General features: G+C 33.7%; 1 protein-coding gene across 5 annotated transcripts in view; it reads right to left on the reverse strand.

The window, feature by feature from the left end:
* Positions 1-15,006, reverse strand: part of LOC117166824 (flocculation protein FLO11-like) — a 95,838-nt gene that overhangs the window by 8,572 nt on the left and 72,260 nt on the right. For all 5 annotated transcript variants that reach the window (XM_033351150.1, XM_033351152.1, XM_033351151.1 and 2 more), the window contains 4 exons: positions 14,191-14,359; positions 4,858-5,041; positions 4,482-4,750; positions 2,886-3,471 (listed from right to left, as the gene is read on the reverse strand). In XM_033351150.1, coding sequence (XP_033207041.1) covers positions 2,886-3,471; positions 4,482-4,750; positions 4,858-5,041; positions 14,191-14,359 — 1,208 coding nt within the window. The remainder of the gene's footprint in view (positions 1-2,885; positions 3,472-4,481; positions 4,751-4,857; positions 5,042-14,190; positions 14,360-15,006) is intronic.

The raw sequence follows: 15,006 nt of genomic DNA on the forward strand, positions 1-15,006 counted from the left end.
CCCCCCCCCTCACTTCGGATAAGTGGTGCAAAAAAAGCCAAAAAAAATCGTACAAAAAATTAACTATGTTTTCCAAAAGGTAAAAAAACCGGTTTGAGATCACCTGAAGGTAAATATTTTTAACAAAGATGATAAGAAACACAATTTCTAACTAAGCCTTATTATGTAACGAATTACAGACAATGGCATATCAAAGAGAAATATACTTGTTCATTTCCTTAGTCATCTATATAAATATTTGCTTAATTATTTGTGAAAAATAGTCTTATAAACTGTCCTAACAGTAGTAAGTGACTGATCTTAATATTTACAATAGTTTTAATCGTTCTTGCTCAAATATTGACTGTGAGTTTTTCAACCTCAAGCCATCCACAATATGCAGTTCAAAACTTGTTATTAAACAATACATAATTGTTGTAAACAATAATTGTTTTTCATGAATTATTACATCTTTGAAAGAATTTATTTTAAACTAATTTATTATCCATTCTTTAAGAGAAATAAAATGTATACACTAAACAAATATATGATTAAGATAACCAAACATTCTTTTTTTAGGGTACAAATTAAAAGCCCGAAAATACTCATTCAAATTGTAATCACGTGACATTAGAGTTCACGGGGGTTTTCAAATACAAGTCAATGAGTGAAGGTAATATTATATTTAAAGATCAGAATTTGAATATTTGGGCATTTTTAATTTAAAAAATTTGTTAAAAAAGTAAGTAATACCTGAACGGGGGAGGGGGACATCCCTTTGCACTACGCCCACTTTAAATTTATAAACACTTAGTATGGAAAATGTTATCAAGGTAAGCTCACACAAGTTTTTAATTCTGCCGACATATCACCCATAATTTTTGATAGGGTATGATTTTTAACCCTTTGGAAGTTTTCTTTAAAAAAAGTTAAAATCTCCTCTTGGTAAGTTTAAAACAAAATTATTTAAAGTTATGAATCTTGACTTAACTACAAGGATGAGCCTTCCCTCGGTTGCATTCTCCAGAGGCTGAATTGTATGTTAAAATTAATGTATTTCCACGCAATCAAACATTGTACAATGAGAACTAATTACTAATTTATTATAGACCTAATGTAAATATATAAATATATATGGAAAATATTCGATACGTGACATTAAATAAAAATGTTCTTAAACTTAACAAAGAGGCGATTTTAATTTTCTTCGAAAAGTACTTCTGAAGGTTCAAAAATGACATCCAATAAAAACTCATGGGTGATATATCAGTCGAATTAGAACTTTGTTTAAGCTCACCGTGTTACGTGGAAGGGGACAAAATTACCAGAAAAAAGAGTCACGTACTTTATGAATGGCTTCTGCCTAACAATATTTCCGGATATTCTCATGATTTCCAGGTTCTACCCGACCTTGGCCACTCTGTTTATGTTCTAGTGGATAAAGTGAGGGTTTGGGTAAAAGTGAGTTTATTTCACCATATTGACGTGCACTTCTGACCCTTACTTTTAAAATTTTGCATTACCATAAAGATGCTTTTGTGAGATGTCCACTAACATCTTTCACAAAAACCTCTTTTATCATTAAAAAAATATTTTACAATTTCCATTGCTGAAGTGAACAAAACGTGAAAAATATGTACACAGAAAAACTGTTGGAAATGCGATATTTGACTCTGGAAACAACTGCCATAAATATTTTTTTTACAGAAATATACTTACTCACAAAAATTATACAAATTTATAAGAATAATGTTAAATAACATAAAGAAATCTGTTGCAAAAGGTTTGAAAGTAAAATATAAATATTAAGTATTGTTAAAAGTTTTGTTAATTTCATGACTGGGTAATGTTTCCCAAAAATAACTATTTTAATGAGTAATCGTCTTAATATTTAAGTTTCTAGAGAGCATATACCAGAACATAATTTTTCCATGTTAGAAGAACAAAAACTGCTTAAGAAATTAAAATTCGCCATGCTACATAAAGATATGACACAATGTAGAAAAATCTGAAACTATTTTCTCCGATTCACAATAGTTTCAATCACTTTCACATTTAATAAATTACACAGCTTTTCATCAATATAAAAAAAAGTTACATCCACAGTCCATTGGAAATAAAAAGCGTAAAAATCTTCTAAGCACTTATGAAAACTGGAAAACTTTCTTTATTACGATACGTACGTTTTGGTTTTCGCACGTATATTTGAACTAATTTCTTTTTTAATTTACTTGTTTGACTGCACGTATGCAGTAAGGGTTTAATTTTTAAAAATAGTGTACTAAATTGACAACCATTTACAAAATGGAAGAAAACTGTGAACTGATGAACTCTGAATTGGAAAATGAAAAAAAGTCAAAGTAGGTCGAATGCGCCAAAAAAAGGACTTAAACCCGTAACTAAGAAACCCTGCAAGCAGAATAACTTCAATTTAAATAAGTTAAAAAATGAATGTTTCTTGTCTAATACGTATTGGAATTTAAAAAAAAATCAAGCTGATTTTAACAAAATATGAAGTCTTGCTGAAAATCTTTGCGCATGGACTATGTACTAAAAGGTGTGCAATTAATATAGTCGACTCTCTATCAGCGCTGTTTCAGATGGATTTTACTTCAAAACCAACAGAACAGTTTCTATTTTGCGAAAAACTACCTTCGAAGTAATGTAAGTCGCTTAGAATTTTTCTCAAATTAAACTCAATTTTCAAAAATCCCATCTTTCAAGCATGCCCGAATGGATCCTAGTTTTGGAAAATCGACTTAAGGGACTGCACAACCACTCCCATGTACCCATTTTTCAATAACCTGTCCTTTAAAGTTGTCATAATCGAAGATGAAACCTGGTGGTACTGTGAACTTCAAAATAGTTGGACAGAAGATGAATTTTGAAATGGAAATAGAACTTACTGGACACACTGAGTGCTGGAGAGTGCGTAGCAAGAACCAAGGGTCTGCTTTCGTTACCCGAATGCACGAACGTCACGGGCCTTACATCACTAGAGGAGGATTGAACGGCAAGGGCCAACGGCCTGTCGTTGTTTGACAGATTAGAATGCACGAATGTCACTCTGTTGTCGCTTGCTGTGGACGAGTGAACGACCAAAGCCACGGGCCTTGGCTCGCTTCCAGTGTTGGACTGCATAGCGATTAGCGGCCGCGACTCATTATTGCCTGTCGTGTGAGTGACCAGAAGTTGCCTATCTCCTGGGATTACCCTAAGCCCAGAGCCTAGGTGCTGAAGTGTAGGTACAATAGTTGCCAGCCCTTGGCTGGTGCTTAACATCTGCGCACTGATAGGCAAATGCAATTGCTGATGCTGTTGCTGTTGTTGAGGCCCTTGTTGTTGAGGTCCCTGTTGTTGTTGATACTGTTGCATGGATTGCTGCTGCTGTTGATATTGATGCTGAGGTTGCTGTTGTTGATGTTGCTGCTGTTGTGGATGCTGTTGCTGCTGCTGTTGTTGTACTAATGTAGGTGAAGTTGACAATTTCTCCTGGAACACAAATTGAATAGTATATTTTTTAAAGCAAGAATTAAGATAATTTAAAGAAGTAACACCCATCTCCGTATCAAGTCTGAATAATTATGTATATATAGTAAGGGGACGTTCAAAGAAAACGTAAAGTCAGCCACGAATCTCTGTTAGAAAGTAGATTTATTCAGTATTCAACTGAATGTAAATATACTAGTGGTGCTGATTCAGAATTGAAACGAGAAAATCGAACAGAAGAAACTTGTACATATTCAAAGCGATTTGCGAAGGTTTTAAATTCGAGCCGTTCTGCATATGTGCATTTTATATTGCATCAATTAATTTTAAAAATCGCAAGTGTCGGAACTGTTCTTGGTATATGGTGCGGTTGTATTTTTGTATGCGCCTTTGTCATGTAAATATGAAAAAAAACACGGGAAAATAAATGCAGCAATTTTGATCCTTTAAGTTAAATTACAATATTCAGTGTGTTTTGAAGACGGAAAAATGTTTCTTTTATTTAGATCCAAAAACCTAACATTCCTTTTTTTTCTATATAATTGATATATTTCCAATAATTTAAACAAAATGTCTATTCCAAGTCTGCTACAATTACATAGAAGTACTAATAAAAATGTCGCGCATATTCAAAGCGATTTGCTAACGAACAAGCCGCTCTGCATATGGGCCTTTTTTCTAGCACTAATTCATTACAAAATCGCAACAGTGCGACCGGGCCTTGGTATATGGTGCCATAAGGAAATTCGCAAAAAAAAAGAAATAAACGTGTTCAGCAGCATTTTAGAGAGGCCGACTTGAAAATTTATATTTTATATTAGAGATATCATCAACGGAGCACACCATTTTTTTCTTGTCATTTAAACTTGATGTTTCTAAAGTCCATTTCTCGCAAATCAGATTCTTTAAATTGAGATTAATTTCTAATTAGAATCGCATCCAACTGGTAGAAGAACATTTCAAGGCTTTCCAGCAAAATGTGGATAAAAATATGGAAGTAAATTAATAGGTACCTGGGCTGGAGTGGGGATACTAGGCGTGGATGCTCCCGGGCTAGAGCTAGCAGGCGGACTTTCTCTGGAACCTTGGGCAAGGTTTAGACCTTGTGTTTGACATACGACCGCTGCAGTGGCTACTTGATTATGAATGTTTGAAGTTGAGCTCGTCGTCTGCAGTGTCTGGGGAGAGCTAGCAGTTGCTGCACTGCTCAAGCTGCTGGTACTGCTGTACCTGGTTCCGCCCCGAGCGAGACCAGTCACGTCCACGTCCATACCTTCTGGAACTGCAAAACATTTATCTTAAGAATAATGCTCACATTTCCAAACTTTAAATACAAATATTAAATCCCCTATTTAAACATTAGAAGAGAGAATTATCTTGGTTGCTTACCATTTTTTGATATAGTAGTATCCATTGCACAGTTTTCTTCTGGTAATAGGGTGCTGAAATCAATATGATCCCACGTAGATGCGAGTTCTTTCCTCAAAGCGTCTAGCCTTTGTTGAGCCGCTATTTTTTCTCTAGCCAACCTTTCCATCTCATGGTCGTAATCTCGTTCCTTCCTTCTTAAACCCTGTAACCGAGAGATTAATGTGGCATTTAGTAAAAACGATTGAAGTAAAGGAGCAAAAACCCTCTTCAAGCGTTTTATCACTCGTGTTATCGTAAAAATGTGATTTTCACTGGATAGAGTGAAAGAAACTCTATTTTCTAACCAATGGGATTATCTGCAGTAAGCTTTTAATATAGGAATATCTTATGAACCATTAGTCCATTATAATGACTTCCCGCAGTGGTATATTTAATACAAGTTTTGTTTCCAAACAGGTAATTGTTTTTGAGACGAATGTATATTAGTAATATAAACGGAATCTATGAAAGTTTATGTAATTGTAAATGGTTTCTGCTAATGACAGATTTAAATTAATCGGATCGACTACTTGCTGCTTGGAAAAATCAATTATATGGAAACAATCACGAACATCAAGGGAACGTAGATGGCTGACTGAATCGGATCCACGCTTTGGAGCAACACGACGTAATTAAAAGATTTAAAGCGAGTCTGAAAGAGTATCGATTTCATTTTGTTTCGACAGAGATAATGAGCTAACCATTCGCAATTTCGTAACGATCGTCCTAGATTGGGAATGTACTTTCAAGAGTATTATTTTAGTCTTTTCTGCAATTCATTTATCAAACAATGTGAAGAACAAAGAAAAATCACATGAAAATGTGAGAATTTGACCCAAAATAAGACAGCAATGTAAGAATGTATTTCGAATAAATCGCTATTATTAATGTATAAGAATCTATGAGGTACGAAGACTAACTGTGATTAGAACTAACTTGAAGAAACTGTATAAGAGTAAAATAAATAAATGATAAATAGGAGAACCAGGGATCGACACGAAGAGCTCTTTTGCTTTTGAGTTTGAATCATGCTCTCTTAGCTGGTCTGGTTAGTCTAATCAGTATTTCGATAGTTCACATTGAGCAGAAATGTCCAAATAAAAAGGAGAAATTGCTCTGATTAAACTCTGTGTTTTATTTCATTACCTGAATCCCCTAATCTAATACAAAACCTGTGGAACCATCCAGAATATTCTACTTCGAATCAATTCGTTTCGTATTCTTGTACATTTTTCGGTCAATCGTTTCTGTTCTATGCGCATGTTCTATGTGCAAATTCAAAGATCTTTTATGCGAAACGCGTACGATGAGAGCACTGCCTATCCTATTTGTTTATCGACAGTATTTTGTATGCGTCACATTAAATTCGAAAAGGATTTCACAGTTTTATTTTGACTAGATGTGAATCCACTCCAAGAAATTTAGTTGCCTGTAAATATAAATTATAATAAGGAAGAAAGAGAAAAAGAGGAAAAGGAGTATGCAAGTATTCAGTAATGCAGTTTACAACTGTCTCATTCTGTCTTTTTCTGACCCTTCCCTCGTCCTCTCTCTCTCTCTTTCTACGTGACCACACGTGGCAGTGCATGCTGGCACGAGGTGAAGGAAGACCTATCGCAGCACGTGGTGCTGTTTGTACGTCACAGAATAAAGTGGTGGGACAGGAGAAAGAGGGGAATGAGCGGTGAGGTAAGAGTTTGAGGGGGAAGGTCGTTAGATATCAAAAGCGCATGCGCAAGTCGCGGAGCACGTGGTCTGGTAAATGTAGCTTCGAGCAGCTTCGAATTCAGTAAATACAAATCCAGACTCGGGAGCCAGCCTTCGCGATCCACAAACTCATCGCAGTCACTCCCATTTTCCATACAAATCGATTTTCGTTCTCCTATTTGCAACATGTTCAATACTCTACTTTCTTATCGATTTTTTACACTCTGAAGCATACATTTTATAATTTTCCTAATTTTGAAAAACTTTGCATTTAAAACTGTTGATTATAAAGAATCTTTAATAATGTAATTAAAACCAAAAAGAAATTATATTCTTCGTGTTCTTATTACGCAATTTCGAACGTAACAATTCGATGCAGTGGTGCAGTCGAAAAGAAAATTACATTTTTAGTTCAAGTGCTCTGCAATTTGATACAGATGATCTAGAATTCACCCACGCAACCACCTGAGCACATATTTGTCAACGCGAGTAGCGAGCACGTTCAGCGAAACTCGGAAAAGTTTGGTCCTGTATTCTTGGACTTCGTAATACAATGGCGAAACTAATATAAATGTTTAAAGAGGACATCAATTTTCGAGAAGGAAATTTATGCGATGTTGCCAGAAATGGATTGTTCATTGTTAAAACAACTTTCTTTGGCATTAATCTTGTTGACAGCACTAATAGATTACCTGTTCCAGAATTATTAATCAAGTGAAAAGAGCAAAAGAAACAAACAGCTCAATTGTATCTCAGTTTTCAACATTTTTTACAACAATAATTATATTTTTAAGGGACCCTCCCGCACGTTTCTCACCGAAATTTGGTTTCGATTTAATTTTTCCAACTTGATACACTGTACTGTAGAAATATAAAATATATCCAATTCAATCAATTCAACCGAAACTCAATTTACACTTATTAATATATATTATATAACAGTATCACCACTATATTTTTTATTCTGATACTTCTCAATCAAAACCAAAATTATTTATTTAAAAACCTTACATTTTCGAAAAGAGAAAATTTGTTATCAGTCTTAAATAGAGGGGATTTCAAGATTCGTATACAAATTGATCTATTATACCGCTCTAGTCTACATGTTTGTTCATTCATTTGCTTTTATTGGAAAATATGAAAGTTAACCAAAACCGACGAATACTAATTATAATATGAAAAGATTTTTTCTTCTTTGCAACAAAAGCATTAAATTTTTTCTGAAATCTTGAGGAATGAATGGTGAGATGTGTTTTCTTCAATTTGACCTAAAAATCGAACCCATTAAGAAGATATTTCTAGTAGTTAAATAATAGCGGTCTATGAAACCGCGTAACCACGCAAAAATACTTTCACGCATACTCCTATTTTAATACATATTATTGTGTAAAGTAATGATTAGAGATAAATTGTTTCTTATATAGGCTCCACAGCCATTAAGCATATTTAATTATTATCATTTAATTATTAAATTTAATAATAGATCATTTATTCCTAGGACACAAAATGTACCATGAATGTAGATAATTACTGAAATATTTAAAGTACTCAAATTCTGCACATGAATGTACTAATTATGAGTGAAGCGGTAATTTAATACACAATTGACATCGCGTGAATTGAACCAGTTTCTTATATTGCTGCATATACAAATGTAAATTTGCGGTTCAGATGTCAAGTGAGTAATGTTTCAAATACATATTGAAAAGTAACACGAAATAAAAACTGGAGGTAATTTTAAGGACATGAACCAGACTGTCGTGGCACCAATATTTTTAAACGAACATACTCATAAACAAATATCTCAAATAAATATTCCATACCAGACAGGCGAAAATAAAAAAATAAAACAGACAAACGTGTATCTGAAATGTTAAATTTATTCGATTTATTAGTTTATGAGTGGTGCTTTATGAGAGGTACTTTATGAGAGGTGCTGCGAATAAAAAACTCCACCACTTTTGCATACAAATAGTTGGAATTCGCCATTTTTGTTCTGTTTTAATAAATAGAGCTTGCCCGATTTACCCAAAAACAGTACTTTTTTTTTAAACGCCAACGCGTTTTATTAAATATCTTGGTTCGTTTCAAATCCAGTTCTACAGTTTCTTCATCAGGACGGCAGAGCTGTGTTACCTAAATATCTAGCTGTTTTAGCTAAATTTTGCTATCTAGAAATGTTGTAGGCAGAGACAACTTTAGCTAAAACAGCTTGATATTTAGACAACACAGTTAGATATTTACGTAACACAGCGTTATTTTCCCATAAGACGAAATCCAGCTAAACCATTTTTTTCAATATAAGAGTGTAATATTCTCGTCTATAAATAGAGAAAATTGACTATTGACTTGGAAGCAGAGTATGTAATTTGATTCGAGTTTTGACTCGCGTCTGTAGCATATGTAAATTTCGTTAAGAGCGCTGCGGTAAAGAAATCGGCCTCAAAATACGTGTAGTGAAATACTAAAGAACAGGCATTCTTTACACGTATCTGAGAACGTGTTGGAATAACTGGCACATTGCTGTATTCTATGTACGTGCAACACTGTGCGGCGGCGATGGCCGCACGATCACGTGGCTCGTTGCATAGGTGGCCACGACGCGCCGCGCTGTGTCTTCAACCAGTGTCGCTGATTCACAATTTTGCGCCCCTAGCAGGTTACCAAAATTCATTTTAATGTCTCAAAATCGCATTCTTAACAAACAGAAATTTGTCGCCAAGGAAGCAAAAAGTGCTATCTCATCCAAGAAAAAAATACGTACACAATGTTATTCTATTTCAAATATTTACTCTTACATTACTAAAAACCATATAAACCTTTTCGCAATCAATGTTTTAAGATAAATTGGTTGGAGTCGAAATTCATGAACCAGATTCACAACACAAAGCTTTATTTCTGTAATATCTTTGTAATTAATAATAATTATCATCATTTTATTATTTCACTAAATAGTAATTAAAAAATATAAACTACTTTTTAAATACACTTATATAGAAAAAAAAATAAGTTGTTACGACGATATTAGCAAAATAACGCAAAAATAAACAGAATACCATGCATTTGGTCCCTTGTTTTCCCCTCAGAAATCTACCAAGTGAAGTGAGCTGGTGATTAAGGTGAAAATACCTAATTAAGTTTCAAACTGCTACATTACTACCATTCAAATTTCAACGGTTATTTCACTTTTTAAATAATCTGCACATCAAATATGATCAACCCTGAAATAAAAATAAATCCACAGCAAATAAATCAATACAAATATATCGTAGAGCAAATAAACAGCAATAAAAAATGATTTAAGAAATGTGGGTTCAAGAAAAACATTGGGCCATGTATATTCTGAGATAAAAGGATTTGGGAATGAGGGAGGGTGGGAAAAGGATGGAAGTTGATGCAATAAGAACGGCAAACGAGAGACAGCATGTGCTCTTGAATGGTGGGGAGAGAAAAGGCGTGATGGAAGGAAGCGGGGGGGATACGAAAACGGGGAACAAGGGGTGGGAAGGGAAGGGGTAGACGACCTTCGCGGGGCGCGTCTGCGGACTCGATGCACACGCAAACGATCTCGGATAAGTGGTAATGCCAGTGTCGAGCGGCAGAGCCAAGTGCCCAGTAGTAATGATTGTATATACTCTACCTACAGTGGCTACACGCACGCGCCAGCCCATTCCGTAAAAGCAGAAAAAATTACATTCTCCCATAAAAGTTTTTCCAAATTTATATATTTACTGACGACATACTCCACACATTAGCTAACATATCAATATTCAATTTTGCAAGTTACCCAAGCTTTTTAAAAAAGTTCTTATTTTTCAAAAGACATGGTTCTTGAAAAATAGAAGTCGAGAACAACAACCAATAAAAATGTAAAAAATTATCAAAAAGCGTCGATTCTTTTAAGTTATCTATGGAGTATTTATGATCTTGTAGATTTGGTCTTATCTCTTTATGTTTACATTTACATAATTAGACCTGACTTTTAGTTTTTATATTTGACGATAGCAATTCACATGCGTGTCGCATGATATAAAATTATTCGTTCGCGGGTGTCTATAAACTCTAAGTCAGCCAGCTTCATGTGTGTGACTCGACATTTATACCGACTCAAGCGAAACGACATCGTTAAATGTAAATCCAGTCTGCACTCAGAAGAGTGCATCATCTGATAAAATGGATGATTTTTTTATAGCTTTACAATTATACGTCTCCTCGTTTTATATGGGCGATATTCTGTAAAGCGCACAATTTCAATAACGATAGTTTTGCATATTATTTCTCACGACATAAGATTAAATGAGCCGTATTCATTACATTAAAGGGTCACTAAATGATTAAACTATTAAAAAAATTCAGCTACAGACATTCTATCGAAATTTAAGCATTTGGCAACGATTGATTCGGAGGAATATTTCATGGAAATTTTCTTTCTAACGTTTTCAGGGTTCACTGGTAAAACATTTTGTCTGTGAAATTATTAAATTTAAAGTACAAAAAAAAAAATAAAAGTATTCATATAATATGTATCAAAGCTTTCAGAAATTTTCTAAAGTTACAGAAAGAGACAAAGTTTTTGAAAGATTACTCGAAATAAAAAAAAATAAATTCGGTAATTTATGAAAATTTAAGAAAAAACATGTTAAAATTTACGAGTATTTTTAACATACTCATGTTATAAATAATTTGAGATAATTTAGTTAATTAATATCAATTGAAATAAAAAATTATCTATTTGTCTTGAATTTTACGAAGCTTAAACTAATGTATACTCTAATTTTTTTTAATAAATGGTTTAATTTATAAATTTAATATACTTCAGACTATTATTGGCTATAAACAGTAGTACACAATTTCTCAGCAGGTCATAATTACGAAAAGAATGAATTAACCCAAAGAGAAAAGAAACCTGTCAATAATATAAATTTGATAAATGAATAAAGAACGATTTTCAACATTGCTGATATTTTCCACGTTAGTATCCGCTAGCTTACCACTGTCACACGTAATGGAACCTTTTTCGTAATTTATTAAAGAACTTTTTGTAAATATTGTCAGTACATCCAATGAGGACTAATTCGATGCCTTGCTCAAATGCGTTGCCTGAAATGTATAAATAAAGTGATGTTGGAGTATTAGATGAGATGATTAGCGACTCGAGCAATTCATGAAATTCAAATTTATCAATACTGATGAATGAACAATGCAATGACGCAAAAACCTAGGAACAACATTTAACAAGGATAAAAAAGGCATTAAATATTTGTTTAATTGAGATTTTGATTGATTTGAAGACACAAAATCAAAACATATGGCATTAACAATAGTTTAGTTATAAAAAAACTTTTAATTTACAAACAATATCAGGAATAGTCCAGCCGACGCTGTGATCACAATTTTTAATTTTTCATAAAAATGTAGTTTCCAGTTGTCAGAGTGATTGATGTTCACGTCTCGGTGCTATTACGTTGTTGATAAATTAAAAATTGTGGACAAAATTATGAGAAACTAAATGGCTCACATGGTAAAGTATCATATGCACTTAAATAGAAAAGGAAGTGTTGCTAATCCTTTCAAAATACTTCGTTGATAAGATTATTTGAAGTATCACATCATTTTGGCTTATAGATTGTTAATAAGCAAATTCACTTAAATTGATGTTACTTTAGTCCTTAGAAATTTGAATGTACGGTTGGAAAAATAAGAGAGATAAACTTATCTAAAATCAAGCTAAATTACAAAAAAAAAATGAAAGAAATGATATAATTAAAAAATGGGTGTTCATCTGAATCAAGTATTGGTTAAACCCTTATCTACATCCAGTTATATTTTTTTTTTAATTTGAGCAGTAAGGTAGAAACTCAATCTTCAATTGGAATAAAGAAGTAAATTGTTGTTTTGAATGAAAATAGCTAATAAATTTTATTAAACTTATCCTCCAGACGCCTCAATATATAATTACATATGAATTATACTATTATAGCATAGCACAATTCTAGACGAGTACAAAATAGTTTCTGGAATGAACGCCACATTTTTCGAAGTGTCTGGCGTAATCGTGTCGCTCATCCAGTTGTCATGTAACGCAAAGTACCGTTGAACAAGAAGAATCTACAAAGTAGACTCACTCGTACCTCCACGTTTAATACCAATAACATTAATTTCTATTACAACAACCAATTGTACCTTGTTGCTCGCCTTGTTGCTAAGCATCAACCGGTAACCCCAACCTTGGGAAGAGGAAATTCTAATTGACAGAACCTCTTACGTAACGAGATTAAGTAAGCGGTCTGGCGCTCGAAATATCCACAATAACCGCGATGGAGATTAATTCATTATTTTTCCGGGTACCTATCGCAATTATTAATTAAAACAAACCCCAACAGTTTTCTGGAACACCCTAATTGAATAATACGGATGAAAGAGTTTCTGCTAATCAACGAAATTATTTTGAAGTCCTTTCAAGCTTGAACGATTGTAAATCCTCTTTTGAAGAACTTGCATTTTTAATATAGATATTTTCAGCTTTTAATCAAACTGATCGTCAAAATGTTTTACCTTATTCTCTAATGTAACGATATCTCAAATTTTGGCTAGATGCAACGGTTTTCGAGACAATAGCAAATCCCGGCTTTTAATCTAACTATATGTTACGTTCCACAAGGAAAGAGTCTACTTTGACGATCGTAATTTAGATGATATTCGCATATTTGTGAAGAAATGTCAAAAGCATCGATGTTGGGCATTATATTTATGTTCCGGAAGTGACCGACAGTGGGTAAATTTTATATTTGAAGAAGAAATATGCGACTTTAGATGCGTTTTCTTGAAAAGTGTGTTTCCAAAGTTCCAAATACAAAAGTTCCCTGGCAGAAATTTAACCGTCTACATGCCCCTATACGTAATTCTATACCGACAAAGTGGGCACTTAATTTGCGGCATATCACACATAACCAACCAGAGATCGAAAATTTTCGGAAAATGACTCAAATGAAAGCTTAAACCTTAAACTTTGAATCTTATTAAAGTAAAATAAAAGGGTATTATTGTAGAACCGTGGAAAAGACGACTGCACTATCCCTTTTATTTACCTAAGCATTGCTCAAAGTTTAAGGTTGAAGCTTTCATTTGACCTATTTCCCAAAAATTTTCGACTTCTTGTTATGAAGTCATTGTGAAAGACACAAGTGGCTAAAAATAATACAAAAAATATTACGTTAACAACTTTGCCCCTTAAGATATAAATATTTATAAGTCACTTGAGTGTTGAAGATGATAACTTATATGATCAGAAGCAATGATTCTTGTTACGTAACAAGTGTGATCTAAATATCCATCTAGGAGTCAAGAACCTCTCTAGGCCTTTCAAGTCATCATCAGTATGCTAGTTTCTTCTATGTCTATATTTTTCTCACTAATTTCTGGCAAGTGTTTAAGTCTGACCCCCCCCCCCCCCCCCCCCCCCCCCCACTCCCACTAACTCGAATATCTACATTCTCCAACAAATCAGCTTTATGACCTTAGTTTTGATGAAAAAAAGCGTTTCGGTCAATTCCGTTAAGCTTTTCAAAGAAAATCGTGTACCATTCCGTAATATTTGAGACATACCTGAATATGTCTGATCGCAGCATGCAGAATGGAAAGATTCGACGACTTCTTTTCGTCCTGTGTAGGTAGCTGTTTTTTCAGCATCTCAAAACATTCTTTGAGATGCGCTCGCCTATTCTTTTCCAGTTTGTTGTGCACTTCTCTCGTACCAGAACGAATCACGCATGGTCTGAATTAAAAAATAAATAATCAGGCTTCTTTAACTTAGCTTGGGTTAGAAACATACACCGAGAAAATTTCTTTCTGAGAACTAAAGAATTATTATATTGTAATACGGCTAAAGAAATTATTTCTTTAAATAATTAAAAACTACTTTGATTTCAAAAAAACACAGGTAGTAAAAAGAGAATTATCACAAAAAGCAAGATCAACCAAGGCCTTAAATAAATTGCCTTCGCTTCATATAATACCTAATAATTTTTTTGCTCAATTCGTTTGATTTCCGAGATTTCGTTTAGTTTTTATTCTAATCGCAGATTTGATTGCTTTATATTTTAGAATAGAATTTGGATGGAATTTGCCATGCATTCTAACATGAACTTCTTCCAAACAGAATCAAGATACTACTCTAGCAAAACTATTATGCTAAATTTGAAAGTTTAAACTACGAGTGCTGCAAGTCTAGACTACAGCTCGACTACATATTGAAACTTTACATCGTTACAAACTTTCAAAAAGCTGAATGTATGCAAACGCTCGAGACTTGGACGACAGTTTACTATGGAAACGTTGGAGTCATAAAAAGTTGAAGCCGTTTGAAAGGAAGTGTGCTATTTTAGCCCACTTTCCCATAAAGAATGTAACGATATTCGTTTC

This window comes from Belonocnema kinseyi, chromosome 2 (assembly GCF_010883055.1).
Source record: "Belonocnema kinseyi isolate 2016_QV_RU_SX_M_011 chromosome 2, B_treatae_v1, whole genome shotgun sequence".
NCBI classification, from domain to species: Eukaryota; Metazoa; Arthropoda; class Insecta; order Hymenoptera; family Cynipidae; genus Belonocnema; species Belonocnema kinseyi.